This window comes from Anopheles marshallii, chromosome 2 (assembly GCF_943734725.1).
Source record: "Anopheles marshallii chromosome 2, idAnoMarsDA_429_01, whole genome shotgun sequence".
NCBI lineage: Eukaryota > Metazoa > Arthropoda > Insecta > Diptera > Culicidae > Anopheles > Anopheles marshallii.
This window is the reverse complement of record NC_071326.1, coordinates 75453566-75475341: the sequence shown is the minus strand read 5'-3', so window position 1 is coordinate 75475341 and position 21776 is coordinate 75453566. Positions and strand designations below refer to the sequence as shown.

The following is a 21776-nucleotide window of genomic DNA, read 5'->3' as shown; positions in this document are numbered from 1 at the left end:
GCAAACAAAGTTCTAGGCCAAAAGTTGTAGTTTTTAAAATTTTGTGAATAGAAAATGTATGTGAATGTGAATAGAAAAATTGCGGATATTCAAAGATCAAATCAAAGAGTTTCTTGAAGTAAAACTTGTCAGTGTTTCGTCTATATATAATGACAGCCGACAATAATGATTCATTCTGAGTAGAATTAATTAGTAGAATTAATAATTCATGTAGGAATGACTTCCTTATGTTAGGTTTATTGATTTAAAAGTTCTACCGGATATTCCTGAACTCTTAACTGAACCTTGAGGAAATGTAAAATCCCCCCAACCAAAATTCTGACCAAATACGTATTGTCTACCACCATTGTAGTCCATTTGGGTGAAGCATTTTTTTGTTGTTGCAATGCGGACTCATACAATGTTTATTGCATCGCTTTACCATTTGTAATTAAGTTATACAACATGCAAAGGGCGCTGGATAAGCAATACTCGTTGCCTGATAACGACATAACGCTGTTGAGGGTTGTGGTGCTTCAATGTGCCAAAGAATAATTCTATCGCTACGATATATGGGTCGTTATACATCTTCCCGGATGTACCTCGCCCCCGGATACGATACCGGAGTTACCTAACGTTGGTAGGTGTGTTTGTGATTACAGCACAAATACCTGGCAGGAGCAGCAGCGTGTTGCAAATTTTAATTGGCACGAGTTATCGCTCTCCTGATGATAAGTAAATTTTCACACTGTGAATAAATGGGAATGTTGATGTGTGACACATACATTATTCATTCGTTCCTCCTTAGGAACGGGACGTGCGAAGGTGTATTACAATAATTGCGATGAGTGATGAGTGAAAATGTTCCAAACATTGTAAAATACAACCAATTTCAACATCCGCAACGCACCGCTGTGTGGAATAAGTGTGAGAAAGTGAAGAAATTAATTATTTAGCAGATGTGTGCTGTGACAGGTTCAAGGATTTGGGACATTAAACCACAACAGCTTGCAAGGTTGTTCCGTTGAACACCGAAATGATTCGATAGGAACCACCTATGCTGAACGCAGGAGGGATTCATTCGTGTGAATAAAAAATGATGAACTTAACAGTGCCGGCCGTAACTGGACGGTTACGGCGGAAGAGTATAGCAGCTGAGGTGGCTCACTGTTTACCGGAGCTTCGGTTCGATGGTGAACATGACGGACCCGGAGGCACCACCGGTACAGCGAAACATCATGCGAAGCGTCGTGGTAGCCTTGGAGGTGAACCCATTCGACGGCCATCACTCGTTTCCAGGTGGCAATTCCTTCTGATTAAGATTAAATGGGGATATATATGTGTTTGTTTTGCAAGTATGTTGGTCTAATCAACCTTTTGTTTTTCTCCCTTCCCCCACGTCCAGATGGTTTAAGCATATTTCCGATGCCGCCGATGCGTACAAAGCACGTACCAAAGGAACGCAGGAGTACGGTGACGAGAGTGCCGGTGGTGCTGGTCATCCACCGAAGGACAGCTTCGAAACCGTTACCGAGACGCAGAAGATCGAACAAACCTCGACCCCGATCGAGCGGTTAGAGCGCAAGGATACGCAGTGTCGGGCGGTGAGCAGTAGTGCCGGCGGCCATCAGCTGCAACCTTCAACAGGCCCGGCCGGACCGGCTGGTAGTGCTTCCCACGGTGGTCCGGGATCGGTCGGTCACCATGCGCACACGGGCCCCGTCGGTCCCGGCGGCCGTTCGGTGGATGAATCCCGTCTATCGAGCGGTCCCGGTGGTGGCGGTACGGCCGGTGCTAACGCCAACGAAACGGAAGATAATCTGGAGAACGAAGAGAAGGAAAAGTACAAGCGGACGCAGCGGCACGGTTCGCAGGAGTGTAATGGTGGCGCGGCAACGGATGATGACGAGCCCGACGATGAGCAGTATGCGCGCGGTCAGCATCCCGGTGGTGGTGGCCGTGGGTCAAACAACACACGAACGATCACGCAGCAATGTTCGCTGGTCGCACCTAGTGAGATTCATGTTAGTGTGAGCGCCACCCTAACGGCGGAACCGATCCTAACACCGGCGGGTAAGTTGGACAAGATTGTTGTTGGCAACGTGTTACAGCTTAAGTAGAATAGGTGCTTCAAATCGCGTGTGGCGCGTGATGCTCGAGACGCTGGGTAGTGTATTTAGTGTGCTCATCTCCACTAAAACAGAGACACAGTAGAGAGGCGCAAGGCACAGAAATATGCATAACTAGCTAAAAATATGTAAACACTAACGAATAATGCCAATGTTCGCCAATTGACTGCCATCTCACGGTCGATCGACATTTTGCACTCGCCAAAAAAACCGCTCCCACATATCGTGTTGATCGAAAATGTATTTATTTTGTTTTTGACTTCATGGTGGCTGTTCTCGGCTGTGTCCTGTAAACAATCTCATGTTTGCCAAAAAAAAAAAGAGGAGAAGTGATTCGCGAAACTTTCAACTGTTGAGTCCGGTGAATGAGAAGTTGATCATAATTAATTTTCATTCCTCAGAGTGTTTGTAAGGGGGGCGTCGTAAATGTTTATTTGCCATTCAATGAACTGTTCTGCATAGATTATTTAGTTTGGGACAGGGAAAAACAGTTCCATACTCCCATTCTTATAAAAATTGTTCATTTTTTAAATGCTTCTTGCTGTCAAAGTGCGTAAATGCATTGTAACTTCGTTAAGAATCTCTTTCAGATCGAAATAGAATTAGAATTAGGCTACCCCAGTAGATATGATCTGTTAGCTATTAGGAGAATTATTTCTTAAGTTGCTTTTATGGTGTATAGTTTTTATGTTGCTTTGTAGTTTAGTGGCTTTTGTTAACGCTTTAACTAATTGTTTTCGCTTTCTATCTCTCTCTATGGTGTGTGTATTGAATAAAAACTAAACAAACCGCTTAAACATGCTTTTTTGAACATTGCATGCAAATAATACTGACACATTTCTTCCCTTCCTTTAAAAATCTGCCCTGTGTCCCCGTTCATCGCCGCAGAGCAACTGCGACGGTACGATCAGCTGATCCAGAAAACGCTCGCCAGCAAGCAACGTGTCGTGTGTGATATGTTCAAGGTGCCGGATGAACATTTCCAGGCGATCGCCGATATCGCGGCCCAGCCGGAAGCACCAAAGGAACCGACCGACATTGTGCTGGCCGCGTTCGCCTACGGTCAAACGCTGATGGAAATCCTGAGCGAGTGTATGCGCGTGACGGAGACCCAACAGATCAGTGCCGTTTCCACCTCGATTTGTGATGAGTGTAGCGTGCGCGGTCACAGCAAGAACCACATTCCGTCGATTACCACTAATGCCGCCGCCAAAGAATCAATCGAACCGACCGTACCGACGATAGGTGGTGGTGGAGTAGGTCCACCTGTGCCTTCCGCACCCGGTGCACCAGCAATGGTGGCCGGTGCAGCGACACCTACATCCACCTCCCAGCAAACACCGTTGCAACCGATCGGTATAGTTTCGCAAGATCCGGCCGTCAACATCACGGAGGATGAGGACGGATACTGTGAAATCGATGAAGTTCGGTAAGTATAAAAGAAACACTTCTCTCAAATGACTTCTCTATTGGCAAATTATTTTTTTTTAGTGCTGCCGCTGTACTACTAGCCGAAAATGAAAAGGCGAGAAAGCTGACAGAAGCATCCAAACTTGCTGCTGCCGCTGCAGCATCAGGAACTACTGCTGTAGATACCTTAGACGACGGTGTTGTTGGGAGTGGTGATGTTGGTCGCGCACCGAAATCTCCCGAATCTCACATAGAGATTAACGAGAACTATGACTCAACGATGGTAAGATGATCGATGATCGATTTTAAAATCATATTACCTATTCTTCAAACACTCTTCAATATCTTTTACCACCCGCAGAGTCCATCCATGACGCAAAAATACTCTGGAAGTCTGGGAGGGGAACTATGTGGCAAGAATCGATTGCTTCACGCTTCGACCCTTGCCCCAACCGTACCGTGCCATCTGATAGCGAACTACGTAACTGGTTTGAATGCCCAGATTTCGCAGCTCTTGGTAAGTATTATGGAGGGAGGGATTGGTTATCATTTGATGATCAGCTCTGATACTAACACAAATGTAATTTCTTTCGTACTACAGCATAAAATCAATGAGAAGGATATAGAACGGGAACATCTGCGACGGGAAAATCAACATTTGCGGGAGCTGCTGAATGCAATGCATCAGGAGCGTGTTTTAGAATCACAGGTAATAATTGGCTCTGTCACTTTATTTTATCATGTATATCACTGTTTGAATGCTTCAATAAGCCGAATTCATGCAAATATATTAAATCATGCATATCTATCGGTACGAATATTACAAGATTTTAACAACCCTAAATGTCTATAGATCGCCCCAACTTCTATCAGACGTAGATTCAAGGAATGATTTCCAACTGATTCGGAAGTTAATGTATAGGTTATTGAAGGCAATATATTGACATTTAATGCTCACTTGTATTCCCCTGTAGAATATTCATGTGTAAAATGATAGGCTCGCTACTCATAACTTATTTGAAACACAATCTGCTCCTTCGTTTATCTTAACTTCCGATCAATTCGTTTCTATGAACTGTATTTGTATTAATAACAATTTGTATACTGGTATCAGTTTGACATGCGCTTATCAATCGGCGCACCGCAAAGAGCCACCGTATCATTGTCTAAACGTCAAGCAACTTACGCTGATTGAATTCAAACAGCATCGGCCGCACGATCCGTTGATAATTTTTTCCATTGTACTGGATCTGACGTGCCTTTTCGGCATCCTCACCCTCGATGAGATTTTCAAAATTAACCACCAGCTCGTCCGTCTGATCCATCAGCACAATTGGCAACACGTTAAGGACGGACATGAGCGCAAAAAACTCCATCCGTCTTATCTCACGCCACACGTCTTCCAACGTTGGGATGGGTCTAGCATCGTACTCGAGATACTCTAAAGTTGCCTTGAACGACGCATAGTAGACCTTGACCAGTTCGTCTAGTCGAGGGCGCGTCTCAAAGTTCGGACAGTTGGTCAACGCATAGTTGAGATCCACACCCGGACTCGAATAGAAGCTGATCTGCAGATCAACGAACACTACATCCTGCACGATCGACAGATCATTTGGGTCGTAACGAAACATCATATTGTTAGACCATAGATCACCATGGTTGAGCACACGGTAGCCACCGTCCGATTCACAGTCCTGTTCGAGACACTCGCGCAATCGCTCCACATACACCGGTGTTAGCTTTTCCATTTTGGCCACGATCGTTGGATCGAAATTATCCCACTGCGATTTCGCAACGGCGATCAACGCTTCCAATCCCTTCTCAAAGATGATTCGCATCTGTTCCGATGGTTCGCTGTAGTCCGGGTTGAACATGTTGAAATGGAACTTGCGCCGCAACAACTCCAACTCCGTCTCAGCAAACCGCATTGAGGCGGCATGGAACTGACCGATCTTTTTCATCACCAATGCACAGTGCTCGAAATCGAGTCCCGCTTGACGATTTGCCGTCACGTAACCGAGAGCTTTTAAATCTTCAAACACAAGCAAACGCTCCGGAAGGTCGGATGCATAAAAGCAGCGCGCGGCAAAGAACGTATCGTTGGTCATCGTTGATAGCTGCGGCACGATATCCCGAAACATGGAAGCCTCCTTCTCGTACGCTTGCATTTCCTCAATGATTGGACCACGTTGCCCGGTGTTCGGAAGACTTTTCACCACAAGCGAAACGCTCCGCGGTTCCGGGCTTCGGTCAGATGCATCTTCATCGATGTAGCTCGCCACGATACGAAACACATCACTCATGTAGTTATCACCATTGGCCGTGGCGCGTGTTATGTTACTGTTGAGAATTCGAGGCTTTCGCACACCGAATCCATTCACGATTGACTTCACGATCAGTCGCTCGTTGATGTACTCCGGTACGGGTATGTCCAGTCCGTCTGTGCCGTCCATTTGGTATCGCGTGTCTTCGAGAACACTTATCAGTCCCAATGTTGACCGTGGACTGCTCGTTCGCCAAGTGGTTGTGATTTAAATTTATAGCTAGAGGAATGTCTGTGTATTTATTTACTCACTCACCCCAAGGTTAGAAACATTTATGATGAGACGCGGACAATCATACGTATATATGGCAAGTCATTCCGCATCACGAAGCCAATCATGTATTTGTGTCTGTATGTGCGCGTATGTGCCGTTACCATCTCAATAGACATAGAGAGAAGAGAGAGGCATTTGGCGATGCGAAACTTTTCAAAACGTAGCTCAATCTTGCAGATAAATCAATCATGCTTGTCAAACAAAAAGTTTACAACGGAAATTTGTCAAATCAAACGGAAGAAAATTTTGTATCAAGCTTCCATGCTTGAATAATCGGCGAACACTACGAAGATTCAGAGCATGAAGAGCTGCAATTAAAACGGGACTATAGTATTTTGTGAGCGAAATTCAAGCCTAGTTTTCCATTGCAAATTAATAACACTTATGCATGTCAAACGGAATGTCAAACTTGTCTAGTGACACAAACAACCGTGTAACGGAAAATGTTGGTTGACGAGCATAATTATTGAAATATTTATTTGAATTATTTGAAAGCCAAACCCCTCTTTTGGACGAGACATTTTTGCGCCTACTGTGTTGGACTGTTTCTATGTAGATGTGTAGCGACGACGGCGAAATTGTGGAATCATGTTTTTCTATGTATTTATTCACGTTTAGTTTAGTTTGTTGCTGTCCATCTTCTAGATTAGATTAGGTCCAACTAACTAATTTCAATTACCATCGGGAGAATGTTATGCTAGATGCTCTATTTGGTGCTCTGCACGCGCCAAGCGCAGTAATAGATAGGGTTAAGTGACCCAATTATGGTTATATTATGAAGACGTATATGGCGTAACGATCACAAACTGCGTTAAATTCGCAACACATAACCAAAACCAGATCAGAGGAACCAAAGCAACTACAACACTCCCATCTACGTCAAGTAACGCACTAACACGGAGCGATCTCGCTGGGACACATTAAGTCCAGCGAGTCGATCCGATAGTCAACCAATCCAGCGACAAATAATCTCTGCGCATTGCAGTTTCGTTGCTTCAGCGATCTAAAGGTAAGAGACACGCAGCGTCCGTTTTAATCCACCTGGATACTTCCCCGCAATGCGCGAATTTACACTTGATGAACTCCGGACACGCCAGAGAACGTGCAGTCATAAGGTCACCGCCGATGTGATTGAATGCAAAATGTAAATTGAATTGAATGTAAATAAGCATTATCTCAACAATTTGGTATCTCTCCCCATATAATAATAATGTTAATGTGTCTGCTGGAGCTAGATAGAGAAAGGAATGTATTCTACAGGACTTGGGTTTAAGGAACGATTATTAACCCATCAATAGTGGATTTTGTATAAACTTTACAAATAAACCATAGTTCCAAACATAGACTTTCTTGCTATCGCTCTATTGTCACGCCTTTTCTGTGCATGTAGATGGTCTAAATAGACCCGAACACGATTAAGTGCCTTCATCAGTTGTGAACAAAGACTCCTGTCTCAAATTCTTATCCAGTTAATCCCGATCCCGTTAATCCGTTCTTTCTGATATTTCTGATGCCAACCTTTCGTTATTTCGTTAATATCATTCAATGACTGATCATAAAGCACTTAGTATTGAAAACTAAGAGAAGCAACAAGAAATCAATTGATCAAGAATGATCATGACAGTATTGATAAAGAGGCCTTATTCGGTTTGCTAGCAAGGTTACTGCTGTACTTGAAATGAATAACATTTAGAAAAAAGGAATAATACAACTTTCTCTCTCTCTCTCTCTCTCTCTCTCTCTCTCTTTATCTCTCTCTCTCTATTCGTACACTTTTCCAGGAAACCAATCAAGATCAGCAGCAGCTCGCAACTGGCGATGAACAACCGACGTCATCTTCCTTTTCCACGCTGGGCTCAGAAGCGGCGGCAAACAATCAGCCACAGCAGCAGCAACACCAGCAAACGTCTCCATTGCCGGAGGACCTTACAACCGGGCCAACCGGAAGCAGTGCACCAACAGTGCCTACGGACTGAAGCAATACTAAAAATTGACCGCAAACACAGAAAACAACACAGAGAGAGGGAGAGAGAGAGAGCAGCAAGCAGCAGCAGCGCGTTATTTTAATCACCACAATCACACAACTCTCGACATCAATCCCGCTCGAACGCCACAAACCCGGTTGTGCTAGTAATGTGTATAGTGCTTACAGCAGATATATAGCGCAAACGATCGAGCAGTGTTGTCCTCTTCACTCTGATCGCACAATCGAGTTAGTTACACCGCTGTGAAAGCATACAAGCAAACAGGAAAATTAGCGGACAGTGGGGAATGTGGAAAGGATGCTACTCCGATGCTAATAAACGAAAACTCCCATAATGTTCGGACGATGCGGCAAACAGTGCAGCAGCAGACCCGAATCCATCTTCCACACCATTCAACAAAACCGTTCCGTTTCGTATCCTTAAAAAGGGAGATGCTGGTAGATGATGCGTAATGTAAAAAAAATGCTATACTATTTTTTGACAGAAAAGGACAGAACACTTTACGTTAAGAAACGGTTAGTTTAATTTTGGTATTCGCATGAAGTTGGCGCATCGTTTAGAAGTGTTCCCCTTGGCATGTATGTATCCCACGTGTCTGGTAGACGAAAAAAAAAATGGCGATCGAGGTGTAGCGAAACAGACGGAAATGAAATAAGGAAAAGAGAACCATATTGTTTTTAAAGCAGCAAAGAATGTACTAGTTCTAAGCGTGCGTAATCATTTTTGTTGTACAGAATCTGATCGATTTCCTTTACACCCTTCTCTTACTAACTGGGAGCAGTTGATCACCCAAGAGTGGGCAACTCTTGCAGTAAGCGCAGCTGTTCCCCCGCTAGTGTACATTACCTACCAAACCATGTCAATCCTTCGCGACGCTGTTTCTGTTAGAAAAATAAACGGCACTAATGCGCTGTTGTAAGTTTAAGCATCGTAAGCGATAGACAAAAAAAAAAGGAAATGATCACAGGCAATATATACATATATTACGCATCACGCGTGCATGTTGTGTTGCATCGGTTCTTTTATTCCTTGTGCCACTTTCTCCTCTTTCTATTTGCGTGCGCGCGCGTGCCCTTTTTGTTCTCTCGCAGTGTGTGATTTATTTTAGTTGTTGTTTTAACAAAACAAAAAGTCTGGCATGATGTTTCAATTCTCGTTCCTTCTTCATCCGTGTGGCGCACTATATAACGTGGACAGGTCATGTTCTCTCCCACACACACACACAGCTTATTAGTGCTTAATGCCGCCCTTATACGAGCCCCGTGCATCGGATAGGCAAATTATGTTCTCACACACAAAGTGGGGAATGATGTAGAGGGCTGTACTGATTCGTTGCACACAACACAACACAGCTTTGTTTTTCGCATGATTATTCGATTGTTCCCACGAGAGAACTTTTGTGCATAATCGCAACACTCGGCCAACAGCATAAAAGAGCATTATTTTATTATTATTATTATCATCATTAGTAGTGTAATATTATTATTATTCTATTGTCTATAATTAATATTATAAACCCCCACACCCCCCAACACCCAAACACACACATCATCTGCTATCGCTACTGCAACCGCTATTTACTGTAATATGTAAATCATATCCCTTCCCCGGGGGGATCCTGGGGCCCAAAAATCCACACGGATTCCGAAACAATTCCGCCTAATTTGGAATGGCGCTGAATAAAATGGTTAAAAAACTAAAACGTACCGCGTCACCGCTGCACACCCTTTGACCACTAGCAGTGGGTGTTTTCGTTTCTGGCTGTAACTCTTTGCTTATTGCTCGTTCTGTTCGTTTTCTCGTGGTTAGAAGTATTGGAACGTGTACATGTTGAGGGTTATGTAAGAAAAAAGGGACAATTAAATCAATTGAGAAAAAACAAACCAAACCCACTTAATTTGTGACGGATTCCATACCCGAATAGCAAATGGAAATGAGACATAAACTTAACGAAGACCGCGCACTGTACAGGAGAAAGGTGCCGAAGTGCATGTAAAGTATATTATCAAATTAAAACATAACGCAATCAAATATTGACCACTACCCCGGATACACCAAAAAAGGGCAACCGTTTTTCCTCCCAACTCATATTATAATCCTATACACATACTCTCGAGTGGTTTTTACTAGCGGCATAAGCAATCAATCAACGTACATGATCCGAATATCTGGAGAGGTATAGCAACGGGGTTAATACAGAGTAGAAGAGAAGGAAGTAAAGTAGAAGCGAGATGTGATATTTATTGGAATTGGATCACATTCAAACCATTTTGTGAGGAGGTTTCAAAATATCAGGCTTTTCTCTCTCTCACTCTCTCTCTTTTTCGATACTAAATGGTTTGGTTGGTTTGTGTCTCGGGTTAGGTTCGCCTGAAGGTATGCAATCGCTAGGTTTAAGAGTTTTTTTGTATCATTGTCGGATCGTTAGTTGATGTTTATGACCCTGTAAGGAGTATGTCTATAATTTTCACTCTACGTGGGTAAAGAGCATCTAATAGTTTGCGTGCGATTGCACTACCGAACAGAAACCTCAGTGGAGAGCGAATGATCGAGAGGAGTCTTATTACACTTATTCCGTATTTGTTTGTGTTAGTATATGTTCCTTGTTATCATTCATCTTTTCCTTCTTGTATGATTTGGAATGCTTTTTTTCCATTTTTCTTACTTAATTTTATTGTTTTTGTTCATCTTCTAATGACTGATCCTTTTTTAACTTCGTTAGGTATCAATAAACACTCGTAAACAAGCAATTTTGACACGCAAATTGCATAACTTTAGGCGGTTTCCTGCGCATATGGCATATGCAAGTTACAATTGATAGTAAATTCGAAACAAAATTAGGAGAGCGTCAAGGAATTCACATTGAAAAAAAAAAAGAAAACACAAAGGAATTATCATCGTACGCACACAATTGAACAAAAACAGCAGCAAAAATTACATTAAAGAAAAGTATTAGTGAGAGTGAATGCCTTATTTTGAAGCCATTTTTGTGGGCGAATGTGGCCGAGGATTTTACTGATCAGCATAAGAAAATTAAGAACAGTGTGCCGTTTGCATTCTTCTGGAGAGATTACCACCCCGTGCGGTGGGGCCATTTTGGTCAAAACGAATTGATGCTCTAAGAAAAACAAAAGCCTGTGTCCACCACCGTGGCAAACAACAAAATCCCGAACACACATACACACAGTAGCCTTTGGTAGGGAAACTTTCTTCACTACTTCCGTCACTTAGCAACATTGGTGTGCGCATCTTCGCATCCTTAGCACACTTACCCACACAACGGACACATCTTCATTTCCCATGGTTACTACGATTTGTCGTGCGCACAAACGCTTCTTTTGCACAATGGATTGCGAACTGACTGAGTGCTTCAATGTTCCAAACACACACACAGACACACACAAAACTTTATGCTCATAATTTATAAACAGCAAAGAAAAAAAAGGCTTTCTAAAAATTCCACAACCAAACTACCTATTCGATTGTAAAGAAAAAAAAATATGACCGCTGGTGTAATTTTGTTATTGTGTAATTTGAAACATGTATTACTAAACGCGAAAGCATGCAAAGGAGGGTGAGGGAGAGAGAGAGAAAGAAAATAATGCATTAAATATTGTGTGATAAATTGCATTACCATTGTGGTGCCACCCTGCAGCAAGCCCACACTATCTATGCAAATGATTGGCAATGCAAACAAATAAATCTAGAGCACTTACACACTATCGGTGCGCATTTTGTACAATGGCTGCACATTTGCATTTTACAACCCGTCTATAAGAGGAGAGGGGAATGCCCTTTTCCTTAGGAATTTTTAATTTCTGTTCTCTCTCTCTCTCTCTGTCACTGAACTCGTAATCAAACCAATAGACACCGATGGATAGACACAATTGCGTATCGAAAAGAGGTACGCATGCCACCAGAGGTACTAAGCACACCAAGCGCCGTGTGCATGTGTGTACGCCTGAATGTCGTCTGACACGACACAACCGCCATTCAATAGTGGTTTGTAACGTTTGCAGGACAACGTTACGTTCACGCTGGACGGTTGGAGAATGAAAAGTTGTAATAAATTACTAACCATACTCTTCGATGAAAGAATGTGCAATGAATGCTAGTTTTCTTCTAGCGTAAAAACATCCGAAGTGTTTTTCCCCTATCTAGAAATATGCTATGAACTTAAGCGGAAATGATCCCTTCTCTTTCCTATCATTTAAAATTTTCACCAGCTGGTGGGGAAACTATGTTGATCGGTCGATTTCACAATTTCTCGAATAGAGGTAACATCTAATTCGCCTTTCTACTATTAAATGCAACGATACAAACATATTTTAATTTTCCAATCAATAATTATTTATCTATTACTATATTTACTCATTTATTTCAAGAATTAACAAAACGAAACTTTGAGAGGCAGAGGATGTCATGGCGGATCACATACTATCAAACGCTGCAAAGTGATCGATAGTGTAAGTGAGATAGTTGAAACAGGAAGCATCCTTCATCTCGCTCAAATTCCTCGGAAATCCCATACAAATGAGCCGTTTTTCGATTTCTAATACCAGGAGAGCATCTTTTCGGGAGGTAACATTAGTTCCCCACCAGCGTGTATATATCCGTTCCGCTCTCGCATGTTATCATTGCACGTGACAGAACATCATCTCATGGTGGATCACATACTATCAAACGCTGCAAAGTGATCGATAGTGTAAGTGAGATAGATGAAACGGGAAGCATCCTTCATCTCGCTCAAATTCCCCGGAAATCCCATACAAATGAGCCGTTTTTCGATTTCTAATACCAGGAGAGCATCTTTTCGGGAGGTAACATTAGTTCCCCACCAGCGTGAATATATCCGTTCCGCTCTCGCATGTTATCATTGCACGTGACAGAAGATCATCTCATGGCGGATCACATACTATCAAACGCTGCAAAGTGATCGATAGTGTAAGTGAGATAGTTGAAACGGGAAGCATCCTTCATCTCGCTCAAATTCCCAGTCGACCGATAACGATATCCCATACAAACGAGCCGTTTTGTTAAGTCTGATACCAGGAGAGCATCCAAATAAGAGGTAACATGATTGCCGATCCTGCGACTGGGAAATCTACTGGGAATGCGACTGGTAAAGATGCAATTGCTTCACTTTTGACTGGTTCCACGGCTCCTAGTTACATTTTCTCAACAGAAAGATTAAACAACAAATTGTCTTCATTTGCCAATATTTCTCCTCTCGCTGTGTCTCCCCTCCATCCACCACTAAACTACTTAATTTTTATTCAAACACTTGTACATATGGTTCAGCTTGGAGATGTCCCGCTCGCTCATGCCAACACGCTGCCCGATCGCCGCATTCGGATCCTTCGGCACGATCGTTTTCTCACCGTTCTTGCTGAACGCGGTCGAGCTGTAATGCATCACGCTGCCGTAATCGTACATCACGTTAAAATCCGTCACCGTGTCGGCGTCGTAGATGTTGAAGTTATGCTGCTTGCCCTCCTCGATGTTGTCCCACACGATATCGACGAACTGGTCCCGATCGCTCGCACTCTGCTGATGGTAGAACCCGAGCGCATGGATGAACTCGTGCACGATCGTGGCCAACCGGAAGCACCCGGTATCGACAGCGTACGGCTCCAGATTGAGCGTTTGGGCGCCGCCCCGATGGCCGACGGAGGAATAGCATCCCGACCCGGTACCGATGACCTGCACATAGTCCGCCTCGTTCGTACGCGTCACAAACTTAAGACAGGTGACGAGCTCGATCTGCCGTAGCCCTCGCTTGATGTGTTCGATCTGATCCGTCGCTGTACAAAAGTGTTGGTGGGAAGTGGTCATTTATAGCGAGATTCACCCCCGGGTGGTGCTAACTACAACTTACTAAAGTCCTCCTCCACGATCAGGACCGGTACGGTATCGCCCGGCCAGCGATAGGTGGACGCGATCAGCCCATTGCGCTTGTTGCTCAGTATCGAGCGTTCCTGTTCCTCGCTCAGTACGATGTCACCCTCAAACTGGCCACTCAGCTCCTCTGCCAGCTCGTCCGGCCGAAGGTTCCGCAGTCGGGCAGCTTCGCGAAGAAACAGAATCACAGATCCAGCTACATTCACCACCGATCAACTACACACCACTTGCGGCGGAGGCTTACCATTTTCGGGAGAGTTCTTAATCACACCAGCCTGAACCAGCACGACGGTAAACACCGCCAAGCATAAACCACGCAGCACTACCATCCTCGGTCAATATGTTCCCGCGACACCAGCCACCAGCGAACTGTTTGGTGCAGGGCAATCGCACTGCGGCCATATATCGGCTACGCGGTAGCCGTCGACATTTTGCTTCCCGCGTTGCGCGCCTACGACCTGATAAGCGTGCCGATACTGGCCAACAATCGACTTGCATGATGCGCAATCGGCAGCTATTTAGGCGGGCGCGGTTGAGACGACCTGCAGGAGAACGCACCTGGTGGGCTGATAACCGAAGATAGGTAGGATTAGGTGGCGAATCAGTCCACTAGATAACCGTTCCATTCGCATTCGCCGTTCTTCACTCGCAACTAGGATGCATGGGCCGCTGACTTGCAGTATCGTAAAAGTCCACAGACCGAACGTATCTGATAAAGCGTGTCGGGTCTCGCGTGACGTAGGTTTTAGTATTGTATAGTGCAAATATTGAAGCGTGTGCCACATTCGAGAAGGAGCAGGACCATCCATTTCTAGCATTGGAGTTTGTTTGTTTGGGGGAAAAATAATTCTTCCCTGATTACGCACCGGTGCCATAATTTGCGATCACTTTCGATTGTGCGTAGTATGTCACGCGTATATAGAACATAGGCATACTGTTGTGAGCACAAAGGTGTGGCAGGATGCATCTTCTGCATTTTCGGTGCCAACACAAATTACGTGCTATATAAGTGATGTGATGAATCAATAATTGGATAATAACAATCATGTGTCCTGAACAGCATGTCAACATCCAGAATGGTTTTAATCTTCACGTTCAGGTGGCGCTGGTTGATGCAGTAATATCCAATTAGCTGTCAAATAAACGTCACTACGCTACGCGGTTTTAGGACATTTGACAGTTGAGTTTATTTATAGCACAAATGCTAGACAAAAAATAGAAAAATACCTTTCCTTGTCATATAAAACATTGGTTTTTGATTTTTGCTAATGTTTTCCTTCAAACAGTCGCCTGAATTGTTGAATAAATAAAATGCATAGAAGGAGCTCCACTACTAGGGTTCGACATACATTAGCGCGTATGTCGAATACTAGATAGGCGGATTGCTTTCCCGCAATCTAGCGATTCCTACCTCGGAAACTGTCCATTACCATTATGGTTCGTACAATCTGGGGATTAGTTTCCTAAGTAATTTGCCATAAAAAAATAATGAAGAAAGTCTATTTTTTGACGAGCTTGGTACATCAGATCCGTTTATTCCTATTCCAATACTGGTCTTTACGCGCTACTCTTAGCGCGTAAAGTAGACCTTATTAAGTTTTTTTTTTGTTATTCGAAACAATCATAAACCCGAGCCAATTGTAATAATATTATATATAATAAATATTTGTACAAATATCTTTAAAATAGCTTCGTTCTACACAGTCTCATGCAGGGGAAACGAAGGAAGATTAGTTATGGGAGACCTTAATATGGGATGCCTTAACCGGAAGAGATTTGAACGAATGAAATGCGACGAAAGTCTATAGAATTTTGATTACTTTGCTTGTGTTCTTCTAAATTAGCTTTTTAAAAATCCATACGAAAATTTCTCTAATAACACTCGAAATAATTGCTAAATTATAGCAAACTATAAAGATGTAGTTGTGCTTGCAAAGTGGCAATGTAACGTCTCCTTCCCTCTCATTGCAGTAAGTAAGAAAAAGAAAATGTTTCACCCCAGTCACGGCGGATTATCGGCGGAAGGGTCAACCAACCAGTAGCAAAAATCCGTTCCTTCACACTTCACTAATCTTATCTTAAGGCAACCTTCACACTGAATGTGGCCGGTAGAAGCACCCTAATTGCCCATTGTATTTTCCACCGTGCTAAAAAAAACCGCTAACCTACGTCCCAACATTGAATCACTATCAGCCGTCATCGGCCAGCAATAAGGCAATCGAATGATCGGAGGACGGTGATATAAATCAGGTCGTAACTGGGGTTTCGGTAAAGATTCTGGCTGAATGTTCATGCGTGTTGCGGTGCTTACCAGAGCTGCACAATCATTCCCACTAGTTCATATCAAAGCCCGACAGATCTAAAGCGGGAACAGCGCGAACACAACCATGGTAAGGGCGCCGTGATTTCAGACCAGTGTTTCCAGTGCTTTAAAGTGTTTGCGTTTTCTAGCGAGCGTTTTTGGTAGGCATCTGTGCTTTGGCACTGGTCGCAGTTTCGGTCAACAGTTTCCCGACCGCCGGAAAGGCTGTTCCCAATACTGCAGCAAATGGTGAGCTCTTCTCGTGAGAAACCGTGCTATAGAGTGACCTCAACACGTATACCTCTTCACAGTGGAACGGTTGGCCCATCTGGGAGAGAATGATCTTGCGGAGGAGCTGAGCGGCCAGTTCGAGGGCGATATGGTGCTGGATGAGGAACAGTTGAGTGCCGTGCGGGGCCAGCGCAACGGACTCATCAACCCGAACCGTCGTTGGCCTAATCGCATTGTGCGGTACTACATCCATGAGCCCGACTTCAGTAAGTTCCCATGGGATCGTATGAATCGCACCAGCGAGTAACGCGTGAACCTTTTCGCCTCAGCTCCGGAGCAGGTACAGCATATCGAGCTCGGCGTTCGACTGCTGCAAAGTCAATCCTGCCTAACGTTCCAACGCGTCACTCCCGACGTACCCGCCTACATACGTGTGATCGGATCCGGTTCCGGGTGCTTCTCGTCCGTCGGATACACCGGCGGTGCGCAAAACCTCAACCTCCAACCGAACACCGTTGGCGTCGGTTGCTTCCGCATCGGGACGGTCGTGCACGAGTTCCTCCACGCGCTCGGGTTCTACCATCAGCAGAGCGCTAGCGATCGGGATGAGTTCGTCGACATCATATGGGACAACATCGAGGCGGGCACGGAAAACAACTTCTACATCTACGACTCCGACACGGTGACGGACTTTAACGTTCGCTACGACTACGGCAGCGTGATGCATTACGGTGCGACGGCATTCTCCAAGAACGGTGAGCTGACGATCGTGCCGAAGGATCCGAATGCCAGCATCGGGCAACGGGTGAGCATGAGCGAGCGGGACATCTCCAAGCTGAACTGGATGTACGGTTGCCTGAACAAGAATTAATCAACCTAACCCACGCCACAGCATATGAAAATTTCTAGTAAGATTCAATAAATATGGTGCCTGGTACGAGTTATCGAACTTCATCTCTTGGATTGATGGTTCAAGACTAATATCACCGAGTCTGGTCTCTCGCGAGTTCTTAGATTAGTGTCAAACGATCTAATCTAAATGCTTATTGGGGGGGATTAAGATGATTAAGTAAGATTAGACCCATACTTAGCCTGCTTATTGATGATGACAATGTCAATCAAACAGTAAATTCAGCTCAATATAATGCGTCCTATTCTCTTTCTTTCCGTTGTTGGATTTGATGCCTAGCCATTCAAATAAGCTTTCCAGATTTTTACAGCGTCGTGTGGAGACGCCCAGTCTTTTATGGGAGTTGTAAAAAAATATTAATTTTTATAGTTCACGAAAATATTCAGGATGAAGAATCAAATTGAACAATAAATCTTTTTTTATGTGACCATTGCATTTCAAGCTGCATACCATCTACAGGCAGTCCCCGAGATACGCGGAATCCGGGATACGCGTTTTATGGAAATTGAACAGCTGAGTAAGTTTATAGCGCAAAATATAAGCAAAAAGGTGAAAAATTAATCAAAAAAACCTTCCTTTGTCATCTAGCGGTCCGCTGTAATAGCGTATCTCGAGGACGCTTTACATAGGAAACGGTACGAGAGGTTATATCATGCTATCTCGAATTAGCCATAATTATTGTAGCGCCTAAATGTTTGCTATTTTTTATGCATGTTTGCGCCGCCTGCCCTAAACACTGGGTTGGTATATGCTGCATCCTTACATACAGTGCTGGACTTTTGTTTTGTGCTTTTGTAAATTAGCTAGAAGCTAGTTATTTGCTAAACCATATGCAACAAGTAGAACTTCTGATACAATATAACAATTTACACTTGGATTTTGCGACTATGAGACATCAATTGAAACCATGTTGACATGCCATCTTTATGGAAAAGTTCTGTCCCGCAGTGGATTCTGTTGGGAGTGTTTTAGCAATATTTCTCCAATAAAGGGAATGCGACCGAAGCCTCTGGGAGGCTCGAGGCCTTCCATTCCCAACCAACACTACTCGTCTACGGCCTACGAACCCGTTCCCATTCAGAAATCGCCATTAATGTTTATTATCAACATTAGATGTGGAAAATAGGGTAATTTGACTAAACCCCTATACATTCTGACCGGTAACAAGTCCCCTTTGCGATTGTTTTGTGCTTCAGTTCATTGTCAATTAGACGAAAATCTACGTCAATCGCAATAAAAATTCAAATATCCGCAACGCCAATCTATACTCCGTGGGGTTTTTTTTTTTTCTTAACTCGTCAGATAATGGATTATCGGTTCAAGATTAGACCCATACTGGCCTGTGAAATTTGCCACCATATTTTAACCCCAGCACTGCAACCGATGTTGTACAGTATTGTTTCGGCTACACCAGTTAGCACTCCGGGAAAACAAAATGTGCCTGCGACAGATTGCGCATTTTGCAGTGTTGTGTGTAGTTCTTCCGCTCGCAGCGTTGCATCCACTAGCGACATTGCGGGATGCACCCGTACCGGATCAACCGGCGGACGTGTCGGGTGATAACTTCGAGGGTGATATATTGCTCTCCGAGGAGCAGCTTGCGGGGTTGTTGAAACGTACCGGCATGTACCTGCCTACGTTCATCTGGCCGGACAGCACAGTGCCTTACGAAATAGTGTCAACGGACTTTAGTAAGTGTGAACAGTAGCCTCTTACGACATGTATTCTCATCGGAGTTAATGAGTTATTGCTATTTTCTCGCTCTTCAGCTTTCGAGCAGACGAACGCCATTCAGAGTGCGATGCGTACAATCGAGCAGAACACCTGCATTCGTTTCGTTCCGGCCACTACCACTACTGTCGATTTCATACAAATCTCGGCCGGAACTGGGTGCTCGTCGTTTGTCGGACGTACCCGCGGTGCCCAGGCATTACGGCTACAGCCGAGTGCCGTCGGTACCGGGTGCTTTGCGCACGGTACGATCGTCCATGAGCTTATCCACGCGCTCGGCTTCTACCACATGCAGAGCGCCACCGAGCGTGACAATTATGTGGACATTCTGTGGCAAAACATCACACCGGGACAGGAAGGTAACTTCCAGTCGTATGGCACCGATCGCATTATCAACTATGGAGTCGGGTACGACTATGGTAGTGTTATGCACTACAACACCCACGCATTCAGTGCCAACGGACAGCCGACGATCCTTCCGAAGGTGGCTAATGTGGCAATTGGACAGCGCGACGCGATGAGTCCGGGCGACATTCAACGCATCCGGAACATGTATAACTGCTGAGGATAGGGTTGATGTTGCGATATATCCCTAAAACGAAAGGAATAAACCGTACAGTTTAGTTAGGCATGCAGAACGCGTGCGTTAGGGCACTGTGGCAATTTGTCGAATTTACATTTGGAACCCATGTTTTATTGGGTCGTTACCATTGAGCAATGGGAAAGATCAACAAGTTAGATAGTTATATGTAAAAGTTAGTATAAGATTCCGCTTGCAAAATAAATATTGAACCAGTTTTATGGAACATATGCGCTACGTGGTATCACTTTCTAACTGGAATCGATCCGAACTCTCAATTTATTTAGTCATTTTAATGACATGACCAACCCGCCGCAGACAAGCCATTCATGATTGCTGGACTACTACTGAGCACTTTTCTTTGGAACTTTAAAGACAAAGAATGTTCGTTAGCTTTGGGCAGAGGCGTAAGTTAGTGCTGGACATATTCCCATATGGAAAGTGCCGTATAGGTACAACTTTCCCATCACCACGCACAATAATTCTAAAACATAAAAAATCCGTTAGATTGTACCTCTAAGAGGTCCCTTAATATTATATCACAAAGATATTCCTTAGTGACCGATGAACTAGAGGTCAAGTATTATTTCCTGTACAATTTTCCTACAATTCTGCTCCAGATATTCAAACAACAATAGAAAGCAACAGATGAAGTAATAAAGTTACCACCCTGTAAAAATAGCCCTTAACAAGCCTCCACCGGATCAGCGTTACTGTTTTATCTGCAGATAAGCCACTACGTACATTGCCTATCCTAAATACATCGTTATTGAGTTATAAATACAGTGACAGCCCTGTTGAGGCCACTACCTCTTCTAGGCGTGACGAGCTACTAGGGTAATATCTGATATATAAACATTCACTTCCTGTGTCGGTAGACTGCTCCAAATGAGATTAGACCCACGAACATTTCTGACCATTGGACCAGTGGACTAGACTCACACAAGCGATCCTTGCCAATGCCTATCCTAAGCTGACGTAACAAAATATTTATTATCAAATAGCAAAAAGATGTACGCATGCAACCTAATATTTTGAACAACACCTATCATACGTTGACCACAATCTTATTTTTCCGCAACACCCGAACGTTACTCGCCCAACAATTGGTACACCTGTACATACAATTTTTGATAACCTTTATGATGCATGCAATAATAAAAACCTTCTCTTTATCTTCTACTCTTACCAATCACTTTTCACTGGAAATTCCACATACGACAGATTATTGAAACATTACTGTGAAGCTGTGATCTGAAAATCACAATTCACGAAGGTTATTGGGGGTTTTCTTTGAAAAAAAAACAATGATAACATTGAGAAAATAAGGGTAGATGCAGGAAAGAGGAATAAGAATAAAGTTAAGAACTCACCTGACAACCTGACCTGGCCTGCTGCAAGAGTCCTCTGAACCGCTCGCAGCCAATCCATTATGCGTGTCTTTCTGGCAGACGCATCAACATCACTCCATCTCAATTTGAGCCTACCACGGCTCCCTCTATCTATGTGGATGACCTAAAAGGACTTTCCGCGCTTGGTCGTCCGGTGTTATTCTTATGATATGATCAGCGCACCGAAACCACTGGTGAGTCTAATTCGCTATACGGGGCCAAAAATCCTTCTCAGCATCTTCCTCTCGAACACGGCTAAGAAGGATTCGTCAGATGCGTATGTGAGAACCGGAACTAAGTAAATTCTTTATAGTCCCAGCTTTATAGTTCGTCGCGAGAGATGTTTTGAGTGGAAAATTTTCCCTTGAATGTAGAAAGACCGGTTGGCATCCAGAATGAACTACGACCAAGATGGGTGAAATTTTGGACCAGAGCATACGGCTAGGTTATATTCTCCATTATTCTTCCATTAAATGGCAGCGCTATAGTTTGTCATCATGGGTTCCATTTTACGCACTTGTCGTTCGTTCTCTTCTACAACTGTCCCTACAAATATAGAAATGCAAGTGAACGGAATTAAAAATCAATTAAATAGTTTATTACGATCTAATGCCGGAGGGCCCGTTCGGT

At 43.9% G+C, this 21776-nt stretch overlaps 5 protein-coding genes across 5 annotated transcripts in view; 3 read left to right on the top strand and 2 right to left on the bottom strand.

Moving 5' to 3' along the window:
- Positions 1-8091, top strand: part of LOC128718580 (uncharacterized) — a 44671-nt gene extending 36580 nt beyond the window's left edge. The window contains exons 19-24 of the mRNA XM_053812202.1: positions 1385-2052; positions 2997-3537; positions 3600-3801; positions 3880-4035; positions 4120-4227; positions 7897-8091. Coding sequence (XP_053668177.1) covers positions 1385-2052; positions 2997-3537; positions 3600-3801; positions 3880-4035; positions 4120-4227; positions 7897-8091 — 1870 coding nt within the window. The remainder of the gene's footprint in view (positions 1-1384; positions 2053-2996; positions 3538-3599; positions 3802-3879; positions 4036-4119; positions 4228-7896) is intronic.
- LOC128707273 (uncharacterized) lies at positions 4685-5971 on the bottom strand. The gene has a single exon (XM_053802225.1). It carries the CDS (start codon positions 5969-5971, stop codon positions 4685-4687), a length of 1287 nt encoding a protein of 428 aa, XP_053658200.1.
- Positions 8092-13365: 5274 nt separating the features above from the next.
- On the bottom strand, positions 13366-14330 carry LOC128710485 (seminal metalloprotease 1-like). The gene is made up of 3 exons (XM_053805540.1): positions 14246-14330; positions 13979-14167; positions 13366-13904 (listed from the first exon to the last, which is right to left on the bottom strand). The coding sequence occupies exons 1-3, from the start codon at positions 14328-14330 to the stop codon at positions 13366-13368; spliced, it is 813 nt and encodes a 270-aa protein (XP_053661515.1).
- Positions 14331-15046: 716 nt separating this feature from the next.
- LOC128718579 (seminal metalloprotease 1-like) lies at positions 15047-17405 on the top strand. The gene is made up of 4 exons (XM_053812201.1): positions 15047-15118; positions 16453-16552; positions 16615-16800; positions 16864-17405. The coding sequence occupies exons 1-4, from the start codon at positions 15047-15049 to the stop codon at positions 17403-17405; spliced, it is 900 nt and encodes a 299-aa protein (XP_053668176.1).
- Positions 17406-18879: 1474 nt separating this feature from the next.
- LOC128719512 (zinc metalloproteinase nas-15-like) lies at positions 18880-19740 on the top strand. Its single transcript, XM_053813139.1, has 2 exons — positions 18880-19135; positions 19214-19740. The coding sequence occupies exons 1-2, from the start codon at positions 18880-18882 to the stop codon at positions 19738-19740; spliced, it is 783 nt and encodes a 260-aa protein (XP_053669114.1).
- The last annotated feature ends 2036 nt before the right edge of the window (positions 19741-21776 follow it).

What these genes read in the sequence shown, in the direction of transcription:
- LOC128707273 (XM_053802225.1), bottom strand. Translation starts at nt 5,971, where the DNA reads ATGGACGGCACAGACGGACTGGACATACCCGTACCGGAGTACATCAAC.
- LOC128710485 (XM_053805540.1), bottom strand. Translation starts at nt 14,330, where the DNA reads ATGGTAGTGCTGCGTGGTTTATGCTTGGCGGTGTTTACCGTCGTGCTG. An exon ending in TAAGAACTCTCCCGAAAATG is followed by an intron (nt 14,168 to 14,245) that starts GTAAGCCTCCGC and finishes TTCTTCGCGAAG; the next exon opens with CTGCCCGACTGCGGAACCTT. An exon ending in GATCGTGGAGGAGGACTTTA is followed by an intron (nt 13,905 to 13,978) that starts GTAAGTTGTAGT and finishes ACTTTTGTACAG; the next exon opens with CGACGGATCAGATCGAACAC.
- LOC128718579 (XM_053812201.1), top strand. Translation starts at nt 15,047, where the DNA reads ATGTGTCCTGAACAGCATGTCAACATCCAGAATGGTTTTAATCTTCAC. An exon ending in AGGTGGCGCTGGTTGATGCA is followed by an intron (nt 15,119 to 16,452) that starts GTAATATCCAAT and finishes TGCGTTTTCTAG; the next exon opens with CGAGCGTTTTTGGTAGGCAT. An exon ending in TCCCAATACTGCAGCAAATG is followed by an intron (nt 16,553 to 16,614) that starts GTGAGCTCTTCT and finishes ACCTCTTCACAG; the next exon opens with TGGAACGGTTGGCCCATCTG.
- LOC128719512 (XM_053813139.1), top strand. Translation starts at nt 18,880, where the DNA reads ATGTGCCTGCGACAGATTGCGCATTTTGCAGTGTTGTGTGTAGTTCTT. An exon ending in AATAGTGTCAACGGACTTTA is followed by an intron (nt 19,136 to 19,213) that starts GTAAGTGTGAAC and finishes CTCGCTCTTCAG; the next exon opens with CTTTCGAGCAGACGAACGCC.